At 48.4% G+C, this 18,363-nt stretch overlaps 2 protein-coding genes across 2 annotated transcripts in view; one reads left to right on the forward strand and one right to left on the reverse strand.

Moving 5' to 3' along the window:
* Positions 1-420: 420 nt before the first annotated feature.
* Positions 421-4,966, reverse strand: mrps33 (mitochondrial ribosomal protein S33). Its single transcript, XM_028955249.1, has 3 exons — positions 4,791-4,966; positions 954-1,170; positions 421-871 (listed from the first exon to the last, which is right to left on the reverse strand). Exons 2-3 carry the CDS (start codon positions 1,166-1,168, stop codon positions 766-768), a joined length of 321 nt encoding a protein of 106 aa, XP_028811082.1. The 5' UTR covers positions 1,169-1,170; positions 4,791-4,966; the 3' UTR covers positions 421-765.
* A 4,026-nt stretch (positions 4,967-8,992) lies between these two features.
* tmem178bb (transmembrane protein 178Bb) overlaps positions 8,993-18,363 on the forward strand; it is a 75,759-nt gene continuing 66,388 nt past the window's right edge. Inside the window, exons 1-2 of the mRNA XM_028955512.1 lie at positions 8,993-9,268; positions 9,788-10,303. Of these exons, the coding sequence (XP_028811345.1) occupies positions 9,922-10,303 (382 nt within the window). The 5' untranslated portion in view covers positions 8,993-9,268; positions 9,788-9,921. The remainder of the gene's footprint in view (positions 9,269-9,787; positions 10,304-18,363) is intronic.

Genomic DNA, 18,363 nt, shown 5'->3' on the forward strand with positions numbered 1-18,363 from the left:
TATATATATATATATATATATATATGATTCATATTTATTACACGAAAATATTAAAAGTTGAGTTTAGCCTAACGTAACTATTCTAACGGTTCTGAATAGTGGAAATAATTATCATTATGATATCATCAATGTCATGTGTCGTACAGGAGGACGCACATCTGAGGTTCAGGGAGGTTCCATGTTGATGTCCAGTGTGATGATGTAATGCATATAGCAAATTCAAAAAGGAAGAAAAAAAAAAAAAAAAGAAAGAGCCATTATGTCCAAAAATTGACCACGTTATTCTGGCGAGGTCACTGGCTGACCCCTTTGTGGAATCAGGATTTAAAGAGCCTGCCTAGAATAAAGGCGAGATCAACTCATTAAGGATGTTACTAGCAGTCGTTGGATAGAAACTTTCGAGACCAGCATTAAAAGAAGCAGGATGTGAAAGTGAGTTTTAATAAGCGTATGGAACACAACCTTCCAAAATCAAGTCATTCCAACGAGAGCATGTATAGGTTTTTTACTGTCAATTAAAAAATCAGAATGAAAACAGATTCACCTCTGACTTTATATTACAGAAGATGACACAAAACGACACAGATAGGATTCTTATTTGACAATGAATACGTGTTGGCTAACATTTGTTTCTCAGATGGACCATACATTCCCTGGAAATAAACATAAATATAATAGAACTGACAGCCATCATCAGTGCATTATCCAAAATGGCTGGGATTTGGATCATCTGTTCATAAAGAGTCCTGTGTTCCAAGATGTGCGTTATTTCTTCTTTGTGGCCCTTTTTCCTTCGCCCTTCTTCGGTTTCCCTTTGCCCCGCAGTTTCCGGAGTCGCCGCATCTCCTCCTTGAAGTCTTCGTGCTCGTCTCTACGGCGACAGAACAGCGCGCATAAGAACCGGGGCCGATCATGCGATTCTTTACCCAGAGAGCACCGCGCCACCCCCCTACCTGAAGAGCCCCATGAACCTCAGCTTCTGGGTGAGGCCGTAGTAGACCTTGTGCTGGGGGTACCAGTCGTGCACGTCTTTCCTGCGCGCCAGCGGCGGCTCCCTGAACAGCTGCACCACCTTCATGGACTTGGAGTCGGTGGGGCGCACGACGTCCCCGAATATGCGTGCGCCCAGGCGGGCCATGCGCACCGCGTAACCGGACAGTCCGGCCATGACTGTGGAGCAGAAACAGAACACTGTTAACATGGTAATGGGTAAAAACTGGGTATGGCGTGGGACAAAACGGGTACGGCGCGGGTAGAGTGCTGGCAAAAACGAGTCCAACGTGGGTAAAAACTGGGTACGGCGGGGGGTACAGAGCAAGTAAAAACTGGGTACGACGCGGGAACAGAGCGGGTAAAAACTGGGTACGACGCGGGTACAGAGCGGGTAAAAACTGGGTACAGAGCGGGTACAGAGCGGGTAAAAACTGGGTACGACGCGGGTACAGAGCGGGTAAAAACTGGGTACAGAGCGGGTAAAAACTGGGTACAGAGCGGGTAAAAACTGGGTACGACGCGGGTAAAAACTGGGTACGACGCGGGTACAGAGCGGGTAAAAACTGGGTACGACGCGGGTACAGAGCGGGTAAAAACTGGGTACGACGCGGGTACAGAGCGGGTAAAAACTGGGTACAGAGCGGGTAAAAACTGGGTACAGAGCGGGTAAAAACTGGGTACGACGCGGGTACAGAGCGGGTAAAAACTGGGTACGACGCGGGTACAGAGCGGGTAAAAACTGGGTACGACGCGGGTAAAAACTGGGTACAGAGCGGGTAAAAACTGGGTACAGAGCGGGTAAAAACTGGGTACGACGCGGGTAAAGAGCGGGTAAAAACTGGGTACAGAGCGGGTAAAAACTGGGTACAGAGCGGGTAAAAACTGGGTACGACGCGGGTAAAGAGCGGGTAAAAACTGGGTACGACGCGGGTACAGAGCGGGTAAAAACTGGGTACAGAGCGGGTAAAAACTGGGTACGACGCGGGTACAGAGCGGGTAAAAACTGGGTACGACGCGGGAACAGAGCGGGTAAAAACTGGGTACGACGCGGGTACAGAGCGGGTAAAAACTGGGTACAGAGCGGGTACAGAGCGGGTAAAAACTGGGTACGACGCGGGTACAGAGCGGGTAAAAACTGGGTACAGAGCGGGTAAAAACTGGGTACAGAGCGGGTAAAAACTGGGTACGACGCGGGTAAAAACTGGGTACGACGCGGGTACAGAGCGGGTAAAAACTGGGTACGACGCGGGTACAGAGCGGGTAAAAACTGGGTACAGAACGGGTAAAAACTGGGTACAGAGCGGGTAAAAACTGGGTACAGAGCGGGTAAAGAGCGGGTAAAAACTGGGTACGACGCGGGTACAGAGCGGGTAAAAACTGGGTACAGAGCGGGTAAAAACTGGGTACAGAGCGGGTAAAAACTGGGTACAGAGCGGGTAAAAACTGGGTACAGAGCGGGTAAAAACTGGGTACGACGCGGGTAAAGAGCGGGTAAAAACTGGGTACAGAGCGGGTAAAAACTGGGTACAGAGCGGGTAAAAACTGGGTACAGAGCGGGTAAAAACTGGGTACGACGCGGGTAAAGAGCGGGTAAAAACTGGGTACGACGCGGGTACAGAGCGGGTAAAAACTGGGTACGACGCGGGTACAGAGCGGGTAAAAACTGGGTACAGAGCGGGTAAAAACTGGGTACAGAGCGGGTAAAAACTGGGTACAGAGCGGGTAAAAACTGGGTACAGAGCGGGTAAAAACTGGGTACGACGCGGGTAAAGAGCGGGTAAAAACTGGGTACAGAGCGGGTAAAAACTGGGTACAGAGCGGGTAAAAACTGGGTACGACGCGGGTAAAGAGCGGGTAAAAACTGGGTACGACGCGGGTACAGAGCGGGTAAAAACTGGGTACAGAGCGGGTAAAAACTGGGTACAGAGCGGGTAAAAACTGGGTACGACGCGGGTACAGAGCGGGTAAAAACTGGGTACGACGCGGGAACAGAGCGGGTAAAAACTGGGTACAGAGCGGGTACAGAGCGGGTAAAAACTGGGTACGACGCGGGTACAGAGCGGGTAAAAACTGGGTACAGAGCGGGTAAAAACTGGGTACAGAGCGGGTAAAAACTGGGTACGACGCGGGTACAGAGCGGGTAAAAACTGGGTACGACGCGGGTACAGAGCGGGTAAAAACTGGGTACGACGCGGGTACAGAGCGGGTAAAAACTGGGTACAGAGCGGGTAAAACTGGGTACAGAGCGGGTAAAAACTGGGTACGACGCGGGTACAGAGCGGGTAAAAACTGGGTACGACGCGGGAACAGAGCGGGTAAAAACTGGGTACGACGCGGGTACAGAGCGGGTAAAAACTGGGTACGACGCGGGTACAGAGCGGGTAAAAACTGGGTACAGAGCGGGTACAGAGCGGGTAAAAACTGGGTACGACGCGGGTACAGAGCGGGTAAAAACTGGGTACAGAGCGGGTAAAAACTGGGTACAGAGCGGGTAAAAACTGGGTACGACGCGGGTAAAAACTGGGTACGACGCGGGTACAGAGCGGGTAAAAACTGGGTACGACGCGGGTACAGAGCGGGTAAAAACTGGGTACGACGCGGGTACAGAGCGGGTAAAAACTGGGTACAGAGCGGGTAAAAACTGGGTACAGAGCGGGTAAAGAGCGGGTAAAAACTGGGTACGACGCGGGTACAGAGCGGGTAAAAACTGGGTACGACGCGGGTACAGAGCGGGTAAAAACTGGGTACAGAGCGGGTAAAAACTGGGTACAGAGCGGGTAAAAACTGGGTACGACGCGGGTAAAGAGCGGGTAAAAACTGGGTACAGAGCGGGTAAAAACTGGGTACAGAGCGGGTAAAAACTGGGTACAGAGCGGGTAAAAACTGGGTACAGAGCGGGTAAAAACTGGGTACGACGCGGGTACAGAGCAGGTAAAAACTGGGTACAGAGCGGGTAAAAACTGGGTACAGAGCGGGTAAAAACTGGGTACAGAGCGGGTAAAAACTGGGTACGACGCGGGTAAAGAGCGGGTAAAAACTGGGTGCGACGCGGGTACAGAGCGGGTAAAAACTGGGTACGACGCGGGTACAGAGCGGGTAAAAACTGGGTACAGAGCGGGTACAAACTGGGTACAGAGCGGGTAAAAACTGGGTACAGAGCGGGTAAAAACTGGGTACAGAGCGGGTAAAAACTGGGTACGACGCGGGTAAAGAGCGGGTAAAAACTGGGTACGACGCGGGTACAGAGCGGGTAAAAACTGGGTACGACGCGGGTACAGAGCGGGTAAAAACTGGGTACAGAGCGGGTAAAAACTGGGTACAGAGCGGGTAAAAACTGGGTACGACGCGGGTACAGAGCGGGTAAAAACTGGGTACGACGCGGGTACAGAGCGGGTAAAAACTGGGTACGACGCGGGTAGAGTGCTGGCAAAAACGAGTCCAACGTGGGTAAAAACTGGGTACGGCGGGGGGTACAGAGCAAGTAAAAACTGGGTACAACACAGGTACAGAGCGGGTAAAAACTGGGTATAACATGGGTACAGATCGGGTAAAAACTTGGTACGGCGGGGGGTACAGAGTGAGTAAAAACTGGGTACAGCGCGGGCAGTTTTTACCCACGTAAAAACGGTACAGCGCGGGTAAAAACTGGGTACAGTGCGGGTAAAAACTGGGTACAGCGCGGGTACAACACGGGTACAGCGCGGGTAAAAACGAGGACAACACGGGTACAGCGCTGGTAAAAAAGGGTACACTGTGACCGACGTACAACAGAATGACACTCGTGTGTAGCTGCGCACCTCGGGATCAAGCAGGCTTGGGGAGATCCAGAAGTCAGGAATGTGCGTTCATGCTGTAAGTATACACATTAGACATGCGGAACCGTGTAGAATGCAGCCCCCTTCACGTTTATGAGCCCTTATAACCTTCGTGCTCTGCCGGATACTCGCCGCCACTCTGCTTTCCGGCTCGTTACCGGAAGTGTTTGGTCTTGACGCGCAGGAGCGACGACTCCTGCCGGGTCACGTGGCGAAAATGCAGCGTTTGATTGGTTGGGAGCCGAGGTCATGCTAGAAAATGTAAACGTGTAAATATTTTTAATTTTTTTTTACTTTACAGCGATACACAACAGACGCCCGAACAATTTCACTCATAGGGTTCGTAGTATAATTTTACCACACTTATTTAAATACTCGGTTTGTGTCATATTTGGTTTGTTCCAGTATATCCACTCTCTCTCTCAGTACAGTACAGGCCAAAATTTTGGACACACAATGACCATTTACATTGGTAGATTCTCACTGAAGGCATCAAAACATGAACACATGTGGAGTTATGTACTTAACAAAAAAGGTGAAATAACTGAAAACATGTTTTATGTTCTAGTTTCTTCTAAATAGCTGCCCTTTACTCTGATTACTGCTTTGCACACTCTTGGCATTCTCTGGATGAGCTTCAAGAGTTATGTACTTGTTAAGTACATAACTCCACATGTTCAGTGAGAATCTACCAATGTAAATGGTCATGAAAATAAAGAAAACACAGAAAAGATGTATCCGTGTGTGTGTGTGTGTGTGTGTGTGTGTGTGTGTGTGTGTGTGTGTATATATATATATATATATATATTCGTTTATAAATATTAGTTCCAGTGGTGCATATAAATTATCACCACACGAGGGTGACAAACACACAAAAATGACAATATGGCTATAAGACATTAAATAAAAAACACAATTCCCAAAAAGCAGTGTCAAAAGAAGTTGGCATTTAATCAGTGTAACTGTCCTTTATCACCATGGAGCCTCGGGAGATTGTGAGAAACTGACGATTGTGGACCACTGAGCAGCATAATTCTTTTTTTCCCTACAAGGTAAATTATACTTAATGTACTACACAGATTTCCTGTTAGTATCTAAGTTGAATATCGAAAAAAATTTGAAAGATGATTTGAATGGTTTTGAATCAGGGACACGGTTTTGAAGCAAAAAGAGCAGGGCTGAGATCCACCAGGGACTTGGTTTGACTGCCTTGAGTTCAACTGAACGAAGAGTCTCTTTACCTTACATGCAAGATTTGCTAAAGCCTGATGCTTGGTCAGATGTGTTTGAATGCATGTCACATGGCTGTCACATCAAAAGATGGCATTAGACGTTGCCAAGGCCTCGGGCGTCATGGCTTATATTCCTGTCAATTTCTGGCACCACTAGGGGGTGGACTGCATTACTAAAGATGGTTTAAAAATGAAAAAAAAAAGGAAGAGAGAAGGGTCGACACCACTACACATCGGTATGGTGGTCACGTCCTCCGTTTCCTCACAGAAAATGTATCAATTAACGTTTTTCCGGGGACAGAAAAAAGCGAGGCTAGATAACACCTTCTGAAATAGCACCAGACAAATTGGTATGGTGTTCAAATAGCATTTCTTTTTCTGATTGCATTTTTGCATTATCGGCAGAAAATACGCTTAAAAAGTGTAATTAAAAGTCAGCAGACATACTGTCAATCACAATCACAAAAAAACAGCATTTGAATGAAGCCATGACTGTGACTTAATTTGATGCTGGGAAGAAAGTAATGTTCCGCATCGACCGAGAACGGAGGCAAAAGCCGTCATTTGTTCTAAACAGGCTTTTTATTCACACCATGCACACATTTTCTTCTGTTCCACGAGGACTGATAATGGCAATTACATCTCAGTGTGAGCCTGTACTTCAGTGCTTCAGGTAATTTGAACTCCTTAAATGCTGATTCTCTTAAACGTCAAGCGGTTTAAAAAGAAGACAGAGGTCAAGTGCATGCTCAAATTCTTGCAAAAACTAACCAATCGGCATACGCGCTGATCAGCTTTTAATTACAGTGCTATTGCCATACGTGCCTTGCAAAAGGCCTCGTTTGACTCCTAGAGACCAGACCTGCTTAACCGATCACGTGAATACGTGACTTAAATCAGCGCTTCAGCACCAAACTAATTGCAGCATGCAAAACAATATGGGAGAAGTTATGCCAATGGAGGGCGCTCTAGACACACGCCTGCCTTACTGGGATGGCACACCTTCACCAAAGGGTTTAATGGTGAGAAGACACAGAGGATTTTCCACTTGATATTTACAGTTGACTGCAGCAGCTGGAGCGACGCAGGAACTGGACAATATATGGATTATTCATGAGATATGTATTTTCTTTAAAATTATTGTCAGTATTTCAATATACAGTAGTAGTGCACAAAGGCTTTGGGCTGTGGTGAAACTAATTAAAGTTTTTTCATCTTATCAACAATAACTCAATTTGTTCAGGAAGGGAAAATCTAAAACACAGAATTAATAATGATTAAAAAGTGAAGGTGGCAAAAATGTATTGTTGATTTAAAGTAAAGTGAAGTGATTGTGAAACACTGCAGCACAGCACACGGTGACATGACGAAATGTGTCCTCTGCTCTTAACCATCACCCTTGGTGAGCAGTGGGCAGCCATGACAGGCACCCGTGGAGCAGTGTGTGGGGACGGTGCCTTGATCAGTGGCACCTCAGTGTCACCTTGGCAGGTCGGCATTGGAACCTGCAACCTTCTGCCTACGGGGTCACTTCCTTACCCGTAGGCCCCCACTACCCCAAATCTCCCATCTCTGTATGCTAATGAATGATCTACTGCACAGAACAATATTGTATTTCAGCAACTCTGTCTCCATACATATGATGTCATTGTTTAATGAAAATAAATAATTGATCAGTGATTGTCGGGTTTTTGTCACATTAACAAAATCCCTTGCATCTTAGAGTGGTTTTGTTTTCACAGGTTTGTATTGGACTTTTTCCACCGTGTTGCTTACAATCAAGCATATTTTTGATGAAATTGTATTCCGGAAAAAGGAGGTCTAGTTTTGAAGGTATAAACTTGTATTCGGTAGACGCCCGTGTCCGCAGCTACAACAGTGGGGTCTTGCCGTCGCAAGCTACTCTAAACAATGCTGGACACAATTTTGGACACAATACCCACCTCCCACACACAGTGACCTTCCTAGCATTGTGGGACTAATGAAGGTTTATCTTATCTTATCTTATCGTATTGTGAAAGTGAAGTGATTGTCACATGTGATACACAGCACACAGTGCACACAGTGAAATTTGTCCTCTGCATTTATCCCATCACCCTTGGTGAGCAGTGGGCAGCCATGACAGGCGCCCGGGGAGCAGTGTGTGGGGACGGGACTTTGCTCAGTGGCACCTTGGCGGATCGGGATTCGAACTGGCAACCTTCTGATTACGGCCTTAACCGCTAGGCCACCACTGCCCTTTGAAACACTTTATGTTATATTATTTCCACTGCTCTTAGTTACCGTTCTCATATCTAGTCCTGCTCTATGTGACGCCAAAGCGTGGACACATAGGTCCTAATCATCCCCATCTGCTGCTTGTTTGCCATGGGTGACTAGAACCCTGTTCATTGTTCTGTTCGGTTTGAATGTTGTTTGTTTCTTTCAGGCCATTGAAGTAAAGTGGTTGTCATTGTAAAGGACAGCAGATGTGATTTAACTATCACCCTTGGTGAGCAGCGGGCAGCCATGACAGTGTGTGGGGACGGTGCTTTGGCACCTAGGTGGCACCTTGGCAGATCGGGCTTCGAGCCCACAACCTTGTACCTACGGGTCCGCTTCCTTTCCCGCCAGGCCTCCGCTGCCCAGGTTGGTCTTCTTTTCTGTGTTTATTAAAACCCCATCTTTGTTTATTCACATGTGGAGCGTTTGAGCCTCCATTTCACCATGTGGCGTGACGCCTCACCTTCATAATTCATGCGTGACACTCCCTGCCGTTGTACCCCTACTCTGGACAATTTACATTTACAGTTACAGTATTTACCGGACGCCCTTATCCAGATCGTCTTACAATCAGTAGTTACAGGGACAGTCACCGGCCGCTGGCGCGCTAAAGGGCGCGCTGGCCCTTTAAGAAGGTGCGGGCGGCATGACGTCACCGCTGTATCCCCTTCCGAAAAAGCATCAGGCGGGCAGACAGGCAGGCGGGCGGGGGGGGTCTCGTAGCCGCATTCATTATTTCCGGACAGATCCTCGGTTAATAACCCGCAGGGGCGTTATTACGCGCGAGTCGCGTGACCCAGGACTACGACTTTACGCCATATCTTCACCTGAATAAAAACGAGATCTCGTTTCTGTCGTTTCTATCCACCTGACGATGCTTTTTTTTTTTTTCTTTCTTCGAGTGGAATGAACGCTCCGAGGCTTAAATGCTCGGGAATCTGAGACCGCCAGAGACCGCCGCTCGCAGTGAGTAACCGACATGCCTCCTCTGCGATATTATTATTAATATTATTATTATTATTATTATTAACATTTTCTTTTTATTTTATGCACGATTAATTACCTAATTATTCGAACCCAAGGCTACAGCGGTGGCATCTGCGTTAAAAACAACCCATATGCTCCAGAGAGGAGAGGCTGGAATATTTATATATATATATAGAGAGAGAGATATATTATAAAGAGATATATACACAGCAGGAGCCGCTACACGATGGCGGGGCTTGTTCAGACGTGTGAGAATATTGTTTTTCTCCTGTGTGTGTGTGTGATATTGATAACACGAGGTCACACCAGATTGGGGTGGGGTGGGGTGGGGTGGACAACACGACACCGTTATCTGGACGTAGGATTATTGCCGCGTATGTCTGTAGGCTGCGCGTATGTGTTGCCTTTGTTATTGTGAAAGGGTTAAAAGTGGAGCTTGTGTCGGAGGATGAGATAATCTCTCTCTCTCTCTCTCTCTCTCTCTCTCTGTCTCTCCAGCCCGCCGTCGCGAACGCGCCCCGCGTCCCGCCGCGCCGCTCTAGAGGACGTCCCCGTCCGCCCGTCGTCCCCGCGAGGTGATGCTGGTGGAGCTGTCCGGCCCGTCGCGGTGCTGATGCGGCTCTGACGCGACCATGGCTGCCGGGAAGTTGCTGCTCTACGCCGGCCTGTCGCTGTCCCTGTGCGCCCTGGGCATGCTGGCCGTGGCGATCTGCTCGGACCACTGGTACGAGACGGACGCGCGGCGGTACCGGGAGCGGTGCCGGAGCTTCTCGAGCCGCCGGAAGGACCCGGGCTTTATTTACATCCCCAACAACAGCCTGCCGCTGCGGGCGAGCCGGTCCCGGCTGGACCGCTGGGAGGAGAAGCTGCTGCTGGCGCGGAACCGGCGGCAGCTGTTCGCCATGAGCGCGGCGGACGAGTGCAGCCGGCAGTACAACTCCACCAACATGGGCCTGTGGAGCAAGTGCCATCGTCCGGGCTTCGACCAGGACGTGGAGGACCTCATCCGGAAAGGTAAAGGCGCCGGCGCCTGATCTCATCATCCGGAAGCATCTCAGCTCCATCATCCTTTAACAGCACCAAGAGCTCATTTTCGGCCCCTTCAGTCGCCTCTTTAGTTCGGTTCTTCGCGGCGGGAGAACGTCTCACAGAAGAAGGTGTCCTGCTCCTGGAGGCCCCGTTTCTCCGTTCTTCTCTCGAAGCCGGGCTGGCAGGTGGCAGCGCCGGGATCTCTCGCGCCACCGGTCCCAGGGCCACTTGCGAATAACGGTTATTGAGTGATTAAAGCGCCCCGTCAGCATCATCAGGGAGCTCGGCGCTCTGGCAAGTGGTGGAAAAACCGGCGGTGACGTGTGGCTGTGCCAGGGCACTTCACTAGACCGCTCTCTCCTGGTTCCAGCGTACAAGCACGGGCAGGGAACGGATTTTTCGATGTGGGGGTGACTTTGCCACCAGTAGACGTATTACGACTCTGTAGCTTTGGGACTTCGTTTTCAGATGCCATGTACGTTACCGCGGAGAGGGAGTCGGGGAGCGTGCGTAGGCCGGTTTGGATTGAAATTGCCATTAGCTCGACTGCAAACTGCATTACCAGAAGTTGTAATGCAGTAAAAATGCAAAATAGTTTTTTGTCAAGACCAGCTAAACAATCACGTACACGTATCTGGCTGAAATCTGGTCCTTCTTACCCTAAGATCGAAATTTGTCTCCTGTCCCGTGGGGACCATTGCCCTTTGGGGGCTTTTTAATCAGGAGCAGTGTGATGTCCTGGACACATCTCGCCGTGTGTTTTCCTCGGGGTATATTCCAGGGTAGCCTTGATGACCCACCATCTGGGCCACACACACACACACACACGAACGCAAGCACATGCAAATCCTAGAAATGAAATGCACTCGCATACACGGGCCTCGTTTATTTCTGAACACCGAATCTAGCTGATCCATCGTAAGACCTCAGATGACTCCTCGCGCCTCTGATTCCAGGGCGGATGTGCTCCCAGGGGTTTTGTACCGCATGTGTATATTATTATTAATACCCGGCGGGGATTGCTGCATACGGTAAAACCTATTAGGTTTTAGAAAACATATTTCCGCCTCAGTCTTGCCGCCCAGAAGGCTTTCAGCCGGTGATCCCATGAGCCGACGCGAACCAGGCGGTAAAAAGTGTTTGTCCTCCTCGCCTTCAGTTAAGCCGGCCCATCTGAAACATCTGCGCGTGTTGCCGAGGCTTTTAATAGGTCAGGGAAGATGGCCGACTGAGCGGCGTTCGAACCTCTGCCCCGCACGCGCTGCTCGCGGTCTAGTCCCGGAGCCGGCGTGTGGAGCCCGAGCCTGTGTGAAAGTTCTGCTAAGATCAGCAGATGCTCGGCTCGGCTCTCCGGGGCCCCGCTCTCGTGTGCATAAACTGCGTGTACGTGCCGTATGTTTGCGGAGCAGGAGGCTTTGTTGGTGGAAGCCTCAGATGGATGAGTGTGTGTGCATGCGTGGGCGTGTGTCTCCGAGCTGGACTCCCTCCGGACAGATGACATATGTTAGCATTAATTCCACTGACGTGTTCCCCGCCGAAGCATTGTGCTCCCTGGAGTATCCGAGCCCGTAATGGAATATCTGCCACAGAAAGCTGGGGGAGGGGGCGGAGTCAATGGCTAAAGTGTGGGACAGGCGAGATAAACAGAGAAAATGAGGTGAGTGCCAGAGAGGAGGGGTGGAGGTGAAGAATGGCCATTCTGGTGAGAGAGAGAGAGAGCAGAAGGACAGATCCTCCTACTGTCCACCATCTGGCCCTGGAGTCTCAGGGGAGCTCCATCGGACCGTGATGAAGACATCCTGAGCAGGGTGCTCAGCCTGGAAGTGGCAGATTCGTTGTGTGTATACCGACCTCCCGAAATCTGCTTAGTTAATGGTTAGGTGTGTAATTAACATCCCCCAAAGCGGCGTGGGTTTATACTGAGACAGAAACAGGGAAAAAAAAAACAGCTTCAGGAATAGTTTGGGGCTTGTTCGCTAATGCAAGGTCAACGATGTCCTTAGGATTTGCATAAATAAGTAGACAAAACAAAAAAGAAACATGATCTTTAATTATGTTTGTGCATCAGGCATATTTTATGAAACCATTATTACAGATTGTGACAGAAATGATTACAGGGCGCAGCTCGTTTCATCTACTTCTGTAAATCCGGAGGAAACCTTTGACCTTGCGCTAGTGAACAAGCCCGACCGTAATGCGTGTTCTAGGTGTTCCTTAGACTCACCGTGACAACACATATCTGTGCGGACTATGCAAATAAATGACCAGCTGACCCGAGAACGCGTCCTTCGCTTCAGGGCCACGGTTTTTATTGCTCGGCGAGGTGATTCACGTATAAAAGCCGCGAGGAGTTTCCTCAGGACGACAAAGACTGGGATATAGTTCATAGTTCAGAGCCAAACACTAATACTGACTATTCCAATTACTGGACCCTAAAGGGAATCGAGGCCACTTTCTGGTTTTGATCCATGCATGTGGACTCATTAATTCTATAAGCCTGCAGGTTGCTTATCTTCAGTTACTTTATACAATCCATGCAATAACCCAGAGTAACGCCATGACAGTCACGGCATGTAGCAGGTGCCGTATCCAGATACAGGGACAGTCCCCCCTGGAGACACTCAGGGTGTCTTGTGTCTTGCTTGGGGACACAATGGTTGTCTTACCCACTAGGCTACTACCATATGACTGTGAGGGCTATAGTGTCAAAAATAAATATATAAGAAGAGGCCGGGTGAAGGTCTCGTGATGACACCTGAAGCGCTTGTCAATCTACATTTACATTTACAGCATTTACGGGACGCCCTTATCCAGAGCAACTTACAATCAGTAGTTACAGGGACAGTCGTCCCCTGGAGACAATCAGGGTTAAGTGTCTTGCTCAGGGATATGATGGTAGTAAGCGGGATTTGAGCCTGGGTCTTCTGGTTCATGGGTGAGTGTGTTACCCACTAGGCCACTACCGCCCTGGTATCTGAAGTCTTTCTGACCACTAATGTGCAGTCGGTAAAATAATAATAATAATAATACTTTTGGAGCTGTCGTTTCCAGAACAGGTTTTTTGGCTGGTAGCTGACTAATTGGTAGCAAAACCAAGCTCCCTTACCCATGATGCAATGCCTAGAATGAGAAAAAAAAAAAACCCTGTGTTAATTAAGCAAGGTGAAACATTCCTGATTTGCCCGTGTTTACATGCATGTACGCGGTAGAAATGCAGTGTGATTCATTTAGCCAGCTGCCCCATACAGTGCTGCTCTTGGCCACAACGCGGGCGTGTCCGTCCAGAAACCTCAGTAGTCCGGCCACCGAGATGGATGCTGCTTGTTTGTGCAATTACAGGGAGAAGTGGAGGGAGAAGGGATGGCAGCAGGAGCTGGAAATGACACTCTCTCCCTCACAATCTCGCTCCCTCGGGAACAGCCGTCAGTGCACTATCAGTGTTCATAATTAACGCATTTAAATGGTCTGCATTTTAATGCCTCTTTGTGTCCGTTGTCCATTTTTCCATTGTGTGCTGAGTCAGTCCATTGCATCGTGCACAACTTTGGTTTTTTAATATTCCCATTTATGCCACATTTTTAAATCTTAAAATGATGCGTGACAAGTTGCATTATAAACAAGCTCAATAATTAATACTGTGGGTGTCTTATAACACCCTGAGTCTAAATTTAATGATTGAAAAATACTTTATTGAACCCTTGATTTGTAACATGTTGGTAAATATATGTACAATCATGGGTACATTGAGGTCCAATAACTATTTTTGCACACTGTACCTGGGCCAAGTGAAATTAAAGTGATTCGCCTTCCTGTCACAATGAAGACAACCTGGTCATTTTAATACAGATGGATTTCAACTTTTTTAAATGAAACCCACCGCCATTTGTGAGTTGGTGACCATTTCTTGTGTGTTCTCATGTACTGACTCCCCGTTGTAGAAGTGCGCACACACACACACACACACACACACACACACACCTAATTTAAACAAAATATTGTAATTGCTACAGTCCACTTTTTTTTTTTTTGAGATATTTTCCCTCCTATTTTGAGGGAAAACAGCTCAGACCAATACAATAAGGATCATATTTGTAGTTAAATATGTTACTAGTGTTCCTAGTGTGGACAAGCAAAAGGTCCATTGGACCTTAACTATAAATACAGCACATACACACAAACGCACACTTTCATCCAAGCATGATTTGCATATTTGTGCTTCCTCTCAGCTGCTTCAATGCCACTGATTGAGCATTTTGCACCCCCCCCCCCCCCCCCCCCCCCCCAAAGAAGTGCTTCCGCCGATCCCAGATGTGTGATCTCTTCTTTCTGCCCCCTCGTTGGTGGTGGACGCTGCACCCCGGCTGCAGCCCCGCACTTGCATCAGCTCACCTACTCCCCCCCTCCCGCTTGTTCGATCAATGGATCATCAGAGCCGCGGTCTTCGCGGGGTCCGTGCGCGGAGACATGACACCAATCAGCCCCCTATTCATGGCCCAGACAGAAGAGAGGGACGAGAGGAGGGCATTTTAATGAGGGACGCGGTGACCGCAGCTGCCGCGGTGAATGGAGGCCTTTAGAGCGACTGACAAAGCAGAAAGTGTGCCTGAAAGAGCGGCGTTGTGAAGCAGAAGCACTTCTCAGCCAACAGCGCCGGCGAAGGTCTCCGTTAGCTCGCTGTTTTCGCCTCTGAAGGGGCAACTTTCACGTCACATAATCACACGATGAATTGCAGGTAACGTAATTGGCTATGGGGAGACAGGACAGAAACATTTCCTTTAATTCTGTCGTCTTGGCAACGCAGAGTCATCTCTTGACAGCTGTTATTTCTGCTCTGTGATGCACCCCCCCCCCCCCCCCCCTCTTTTCCCTAATTTGATGGCTGATCCAAACTGGCAGGCGGTGCCGTGCACTTCTTTGCATCAAGTATGAACGGAGACTCCATCCTGTGATGGCAGCTGAGGTGTGTTCCCCACGTTCCCACCACGGAACAGTTCCCAAAAGAACATCACACACAAGGAGAGACAACCTGGTTAAAAATGCTGTCACTTTCAATACTCCTGCTTGTGGAACGTCTGCTGTGTTAATATTACGGATAGGAGGTAGTCGGGGAACGGGCTTGTCATTGTCAACGCCGCAGCACAGCACACGGTTCAGGCGGCGAAATGTGTCCGCGGCATTTCACCCGTCACTTGGAGGGCAGTGTGCGGGGACGGTACCTTGATCAAGGGGACCGCAGTGGCATTCCATACCCGCTAGGCCAGCAGAGCCACCATTTGGAGAAAATGTTATTTTTGTTACTGGTCTGGGAGGCTTTGCTGTTGGTTTGTAGCTCAGTGTTTCATCCTTTCCTTCACCTTTCTGTCACAACCTTCGAAAGGACCTGCTTATTCAGATGGGGTCAAACACACTGGCAAAAGAATTGTCAGTTACGAAAAAACAACTTGCGTGTCTCTGACAGTTTCTCACGTGTCTTCATGTGCTGGAACCCCAGATCAGTGCTGAACTCAACATGGAACACAACATTTTAAGGTCATATTTACTAGTTTTCTTTCTCTGTGCATCACGCTAACACACACATGTACAACCCTCAACTCTTATAATCATTCGTCCACTATTGGTAACTGCTTAATGTAAGGCTTGCCAGATATGCTGAGTATACATGCCTTTAGGTCCTCCAGAGAACCCAGGATCCTGGTTCCAAGCCTCGACCTTGGAAGTGTAGGGGCCAAAACTCTCCCTCACTTAACTTCCCATAACCGCTTAGTCCTACGTGCCAGGTGGCCCCAGCCCACCACGAGGTTCTTCATACAACCTGGATTCCTACATTTAGCCTCATCTGGACAGGGAGACACTTTCGACCGTCTGATCGACTGCGATCAGATTGGAGCAGACATTTCGTGGAGAGACACGTGCTGACCTAAGTGGGGACAGCTCCAGGCCGCGAGTGGACAGCGCTTTTAATTGCACCACAGATAATCTCCTTCTCTCCTCTCCGCACTCTTGTCCGGCCTGATGGCCGACTCCGGGGAAATGCTTTGTAATTAAGCGAGCCGGCGTGCGCCATGATGGAGCGGGTCACTGGAATGGCTGTGACATTTGAATGACACCCATTCCTCTGCAAATAATTGGATCAGCCTGAGATGCTGACAGCCTCAAATAGGTGTTGGGCTTTTCCACTTCGTCCCTGCTATGCACCCTGTCTGCAAGTCTGCAACGTGCTAGAAAAAAAGAACTATATACATATACACACACACACACACACACACACACACACACACACACAGGAGTTTTTTTTACAGTGCTGCCTTCGAGGTTATAGTAAAGCAGTGAGATTGCTGTGCAGGCATTTGGCATTCCCCCATTAAATTCCATTTACTCTCCACCATAGACTGCACAGGTCATATTTCTCATTCACCTTTGTGTTTTTTTGACAGGTTTGCAGTTTTTCTGAATAACGTTCCATCGACTCGTTTTTTTTTTTTTTTTTTTCTGGGTTTTTGGGAGCATAAAGTCAGTTTCATCACTGCAATGTCCAGTCCACTGAAGGGGCTTCATAAATGGCCTGGACGATTTGCCATAATTGATCAAACTCATGTTTTACTGTGTGGCACCTCGGTCTCCTCATGCAGTGTGAAGGAATGAAGCACTGCACCACTGCATGAATAAAATGTACTTTTATTTTGAAAGCCATAAACAAATCCAGTATATAGCTATTAGCAACCCCAGAACCCTGATGCTTTCGTTCGTGTGAACAAAAGACGTAGCAGGATAGCAGGTAATCAAGCAAGAACCAATTAGGTGGAGGTGAGCCCCAAGGTCAGATGTTCATGGCGCGGGAGCGCTGACGCGGCGCCCCACTTATCTGCCTGGAGCGCAGATAAGGCGCGTGCATGACATGTTGACATAGTCGCCATAACCGTTTTCTACGATCGTAGAAACGCAATTATTTCCTTATCTGCAGGGGTATGAGTAGAAAACCTGTGCAAAGAGAGCAGAGGGGAGGGTGCATGAAGGACATTCCATATTACGCGTAAATTAAACCTCAGTTAGTCAGTAAATGTCAGTTAATATGCCATATTATGGCTTTAAGGGTAAAACCACAATCTTGTTGTGAAGGGATTGTGAAACACTGCAGCAAAGCACATGGTGACACAACGAAATTTGTCCTCCATCACCCTTGGTGAGGAGCGGGCAGCCATGACAGGCACCCGGGGAGCACCTTGGTGGATCGGGATTCGAACCCGCAACCTTCTGCCCCGTCTTTTAAAGGGATAGGCAATTAGACACGATTAACCATCTGTAGGGATCTGATGTATAGGTGGTAGTGGCCTAGTGGGCAACACACTCGCCTATGAACCAGAAGACCCAGGTTCAAATCCCACTTACTACCATTGTGTCCCTGAGCAAGACACTTAATCCTAAATTGCTCCAGGGGGACTGTCCCTGTAACTACTGATTGTAAGACGCTCTGGATAAGGGTGTCTGAGAAATGCTGTAAATGTAAATGTAATGTATACAAGTAAAAAAAAAGGTTAGATGCAGTGGTTCTTAAGAGGCCTTGGGTGAATTTGAGAAAGGTAAATTATCCCAAAGATCAAAAATGCCATGTCTTTGTCCCTCTGGCTGTATCCCCTGTCACCACTCGTTCGTTTCCATGTCACCAACCAATATTTTTCCATTCCTGACTCAAAATAACCCCAAAGAACAATTTTTTTCCTGCTCCCCTCTTACGTGCTGGTGTACGTTTTCCACCAGTTGCTTCATTCCAGAATTTCCTTGGCGTATAAGAGCCAAAACGAATCTTTTTCAAAATGGGGGATGTTGACTTGGGAGACTTTTTGTTTAAGCCTGACTTTTTTACTGTCCCTTTGGGCTGATCTATAATTCTTTTTATGGCCATGACTTCAGGTCTCCATGCATCCACCAGTCCATCCTCAACCCGAGGATACTGTGAAGATACAGTCAAGCATTCACTAAGAACACAAACAGAAGGAACAAGCCTGGACAGGGGGACAAACTTAACACACACAAACCCACAGACACAC

Source organism: Denticeps clupeoides, chromosome 15, assembly GCF_900700375.1.
Source record: "Denticeps clupeoides chromosome 15, fDenClu1.1, whole genome shotgun sequence".
Taxonomy (NCBI): domain Eukaryota; kingdom Metazoa; phylum Chordata; class Actinopteri; order Clupeiformes; family Denticipitidae; genus Denticeps; species Denticeps clupeoides.

Coding starts and splice junctions, on each gene's coding strand:
- mrps33 (XM_028955249.1), bottom strand. CDS start 1,168: ATGGCCGGACTGTCCGGTTACGCGGTGCGCATGGCCCGCCTGGGCGCA. Junction 872..953: donor AGGTTCATGGGGCTCTTCAG/GTAGGGGGGTGG, acceptor CTGTCGCCGTAG/AGACGAGCACGAAGACTTCA.